General features: G+C 42.5%; 1 protein-coding gene across 1 annotated transcript; it reads right to left on the bottom strand.

Moving 5' to 3' along the window:
• Nucleotides 1–308: 308 nt before the first annotated feature.
• On the bottom strand, nucleotides 309–4,270 carry LOC117359339 (cytochrome b-c1 complex subunit Rieske, mitochondrial). Its single transcript, XM_033941940.1, has 2 exons — nucleotides 3,907–4,270; nucleotides 309–1,129 (listed from the first exon to the last, which is right to left on the bottom strand). The coding sequence occupies exons 1-2, from the start codon at nucleotides 4,115–4,117 to the stop codon at nucleotides 519–521; spliced, it is 822 nt and encodes a 273-aa protein (XP_033797831.1). The 5' UTR covers nucleotides 4,118–4,270; the 3' UTR covers nucleotides 309–518.
• Between the last annotated feature and the right edge of the window lie 288 nt (nucleotides 4,271–4,558).

Here is a 4,558-nt window from a genome sequence, read left to right as displayed (position 1 = left end):
TTTGAGAACTTAGAAGAACATAATCCAAAATCAGAGCTCCAAGCACCAAGTCAATTTCTAAGTAAAATCCATAATTGTGGCAATTAACAATGAGAATGAAACATCATAAAATAAAGCTGTTTTAACTGTGCAATACAATTTAATAACTAGGTTTATACAAAAAGCACTGCAGCCAAAATCACATTCAGTCTTTTATGCTTCCATGTAATTCAAATTACATATAGTGATTTATTTACCAACCCTAGGAAATGTTTCCTGCAGAAATTACTACTTTTTAAGCACAAATCAAAAATGACAAAACCCATTAGTCAGCATTTGATAATTGTTTATTAACCCTTAAACACCAGTGATCATTAAAAGTATTCAACAAATGCTTGTTGCTTAAAAACTAATGTTTAAATATACCACATTAGCAATGCTTACATGTTCAAAATCAATGAACCTGAATGTCTTAAATAAACCTGGCCATAGTGTGTACACACTGAGCTAAAAAAGGTGCTGCATTTTAAGTATAATCATTAACCAACAATCACAATGTCATCTGAAGGAAATTCATAATATGGAACCTCTAGGTTATAAGGAGCAGGACCTCTTCTGATTCGGCCAGATGCATCATAATGTGACCCATGGCAGGGGCAGTAATAGCCACCAAAATCTCCTGCATTTGCAATGGGTACACAACCAAGGTGAGTGCACACACCAATCAGTATGACCCACTCAGGCTTTTTCACCCTGTCTAAATCATGCTGTGGATCTCGTAGATCAGCCAAGCTCACTTCACCCTCCTGTTCAATCTCTTTTGGGGTTCTATGGCGAATAAAAAGGGGCTTCCCTCTCCACTTGAATGCCATGTTCTTGCCTTCTGGAATGTCAGAAAGCTTGACTTCAATCTTTGACATTGCTAGCACATCAGCAGATGCACTCATGCTCGAGACAAACTGGGTGACAACATTCTTTGCTACATATGCAGTGGTAACTACTGTCAAGCCAGTCATCAAATAGGAGAATCCTTTTCTAGAATCGCTGCTGCTTTGAGAAGATTTTTCACTATCCAACACTCCTTGGCGACGATAGTCTGAGAAATCAGGCACTGTAATGTCATTGTGAGCAAACCGGACACTAGATGTTCCTAACAAAGAAATAAAAGAAAAAATGAAATGCTGAAAGGAGGAAAAAAGCTAAATAAAACCAAATTGCAGGTGACAATCCTCAGAGAATCTTCTGAAAAGAAGTAAATAAATTATTAGTTTTCATTTGAAAGACAGTTACCCATTTTCTCTCCCAAATCTCATGCATTTCTTGATAATACCATATATACTCGAATATAAACTGAGATTTTGGGGCCCCCACAAAAAAAGTGGTTCATGATTTACATTTGAGCCTCCTTTGGATGATTGTTCCCCCCCCCCCCCGATGACCAATAATGCTTTTTTCCACCCATCTAAATGCCCGGCGCAGCTCTCTCTCCCATCCCGTCCCCCCGATGGGGGAAAAAGGTTACATCAGTTTAAATTAAAGTATACAGTACATGGTATTTTTTCCTTCAACTATATATTTGCATGTTTCACTTATTGTAAAGTTTTTCTTTTTTTACAGTTTTCATTAAGATATAGCTATGCTGCATATTTTAAACAATTCCTACCTATGAAATCATTCCTGTTATTTAGATGTTTACATAAAGCATGCAGTTTGAGATGGATAGCAGCATTAAAAAAATAAACAAACCAAGAGAGTAAAACAAACCTTCAAAAAGACTAATCAAACCAATATTTAAAACACTGGCATAAGAACTGCCTTACTGGGTCAGACCAATGGTCCATCAAGCCCAGTAGCCCGTTCTCATGGTGGCCAATCCAGGTCCCTAGTACCTGACAAAATCCAGGGCAAGCAGTGGCTTCCCCTATATCTCTCTCAATAACAGACTATGGACTTTTCCTCCAGGAAATTGTCCAAACAAACCAGCTACGCTATCCACTCTTACCACAATCTCTGGCAACACATTCCAGAGCTTAACTATTTTCTGAGAAAAAAAAAAAAATTTCCTCCTATTGGTTTTAAAAGTATTTCCCTGTAACTTCAAGTGTCCCCTAGTCTTTGTAATTTCTGAGAGTGAAAAATCGATCCACTTGTACCCGTTCTACTCCACTCAGGATTTTGTAGACTTCAGTCATTTCTCCCCTCAGTTGCCTCTTTTCCAAGCTGAAGAACCCTAATCTTTTTAGTCTCTCTCATAAGAGGAGTTCCATCCCCTTTATCATCTTGGTCCCCCAAGATGATTTACAACTCAAGAGCCTATTTAATCCAATAGGGATTTACAAATTTGCATCAAAAGGCCAATCAATATGGAAGAATTAGGTTCTTACTTCAATAATCCTCTTTCCTGTAGAACAGCATAAGGTTCTTTCAGATGGGTTAAGCACCTCTAACTCGTGTGATGCTTGCAGAAAGCATAATTTTCTTCTCTCTGCTCCCCTGTCTCTCTAGGCAGTGCCCCCTCTCCTCAGTCCATACTAAAGCAAGAGATAACCCCTAGGAGAGGAAATAAAAATAAGGAGAGGATTCATCCAGATAAGTTTGATCTGCTCTGCAACAGTAAATAAAAGTTAAACAAACCACCCAACAGGGCAACAAAGAATGGTGGTGAAACAAAAACCCACCTACCTGTGTGCAACCGCCACTTGTACAGCTCTCATCAAGGCAAAATGTGTTATCATCAATTTTAGCACCAACTAGCTGCCACTTCAAGGCTCCACTTTTCTTCCTTGATTGCTACAAGCCAAGCCGCCGAGTACTCTTCCAAGACTACAAATCTCCATAGGTATAACAGACATCTGATGGGGTGGTATGTAAGGAATTGTATGCTGTTCTACAGGAAAGAGGATTAATCGAGCTAAGAACCTAATCCTTCCTTCCTGTGCAAGCAGCATACGATTTCTTATGGATGGGACATATCAGAGCAGTCCCTTCAGTCTAGGATGGGACAGATGAGCCTGCGACCAGCAGAGGAGCCGAAGGCCACATCCATTTGTGCCGCAATGTTCACTCAAGCATTTTTCCCTAAATGACCTGACAGGCTCCCACTCTTTCTAATGTACCTGGGGCACTGGGAAATTAAGTGACTTGCCCAGGGTCACAAGGAACAGTGCAGGATTCAAACCCACAACCTCAGGGTGCCAAGGCTGTAGCTCTAACCACTGCACCACACATTCCCACTTTAATGTGCTAGGCAACATCTAACACAAGATTGTGCATGTGTGTCCTCCAGGCACCGCACCCCTAGCTACAATCAAAAGCCGCCACTCAGCCAGAGCTCCTATTTTTCTTTAGGGAAATAGTATCAAGGTAAAGGGAAGAAACAGAACTACCCGAGACATCATATCCACAACTTAAGATGGATGAAAAGAGAAGCCATAGGACAGGATAAACTAAGATTATATTTATTTATTGGGGGTGGACAGGAACATGCCAATGGCCCTGTCTTCTCCACGTCAAGACTCTGTCCAGTCAAAAAACGGAGGTTCTTTGCCGATACTTCGTACTTCCAGCATGTGAGCAGACACCCTGCTGTAGGCTAATTTCAGAAAGGAAGAGCATACATCCATCTCTGAAACTTAACACACATATAACAAATCCTTACTTTCACTTCCGGCTTCTACTGAGAAAAATACTTCCCTCGATCTTACTCCAATAACGAGAATGGTCTCCTGCTTTAAGAAACACGGCCCAATCCAATGTCCTCCTTTTATTTAGTTTTCGTTATCAGAGTAATTAATGTTAGTTTGAAAAGGCCAATTCCCCGCCCCCAACCTCTTTAGTTACAGAGAGCAAACGCGGGTGAAGACACCCGTAATACCGCCATGGGAGCTGGCTACAAGCAACCCTCACCGGGACCCCAGCCTCACCTACCCGTCAAGCTGACGGTGGCGACCAGTGCGCCACGCGACGCTTGCCCGCTCAGAGAGTCCCGGCTCCGGAATGGCTTCTTCATGTCCAGCAGCATCTTCTCAGCGCTCATAGCCACGGCGGGCGCCAGTGGTTTCAGCTGCCCGGTCACGGCGTACGAGGTGGCCGACAGGTAAGGGGCAAAAGGCCCCGCGCGAGCGGCCAAGGATAACATGACCGATACCAGCGCGAAACGTTCCTGCAGCGCGACCTTCCAGGCCGAAGTAAAGGAGAAGGCCGTCGAGGTCGGATGACGTAGATGGCGACGCGCAGTGATGACGTCTCGGGCTTCCTGATTAGGACTGCCGAGACTTGTCGCACGCCCTTCGGTCTTGACGTCTCGGACTGGTTTCTTAGTAAGAGCTGTCGCGACACGCTGCAGTTTAAGAGGCTTAGTTGGGGGGGGGAGGGGGGGGAGGGGTTATCTCATAGTTATATTGTTGGTGAAAATTTAAAAAAAGAAATCAGAACTACATTAATTAATTATTTTTAAATATCTTTTGTTTTATAGTCAAATTTTTATAGTTAGAATGATGAAGGAGCGGCCTATTCTAGTGGTTAGAGCAGCTGTCTCAGCACTCTGTGGTTGTGAGTTTGATTTGCACTGCAGATCTTT

The sequence above is a fragment of the Geotrypetes seraphini genome, chromosome 4, assembly GCF_902459505.1.
Source record: "Geotrypetes seraphini chromosome 4, aGeoSer1.1, whole genome shotgun sequence".
NCBI classification, from domain to species: Eukaryota; Metazoa; Chordata; class Amphibia; order Gymnophiona; family Dermophiidae; genus Geotrypetes; species Geotrypetes seraphini.
This window is presented reverse-complemented; position numbering and strand designations above follow the sequence as displayed.

Excerpts from the sequence above, each read along its gene's own strand:
- LOC117359339 (XM_033941940.1), bottom strand. The coding sequence starts at position 4,117 with ATGTTATCCTTGGCCGCTCGCGCGGGGCCTTTTGCCCCTTACCTGTCG. Across the intron at positions 1,130-3,906 it reads CGCCACCGTCAGCTTGACGG|GAACATCTAGTGTCCGGTTT; the intron begins GTAGGTGAGGCT and ends TTTCTTTGTTAG.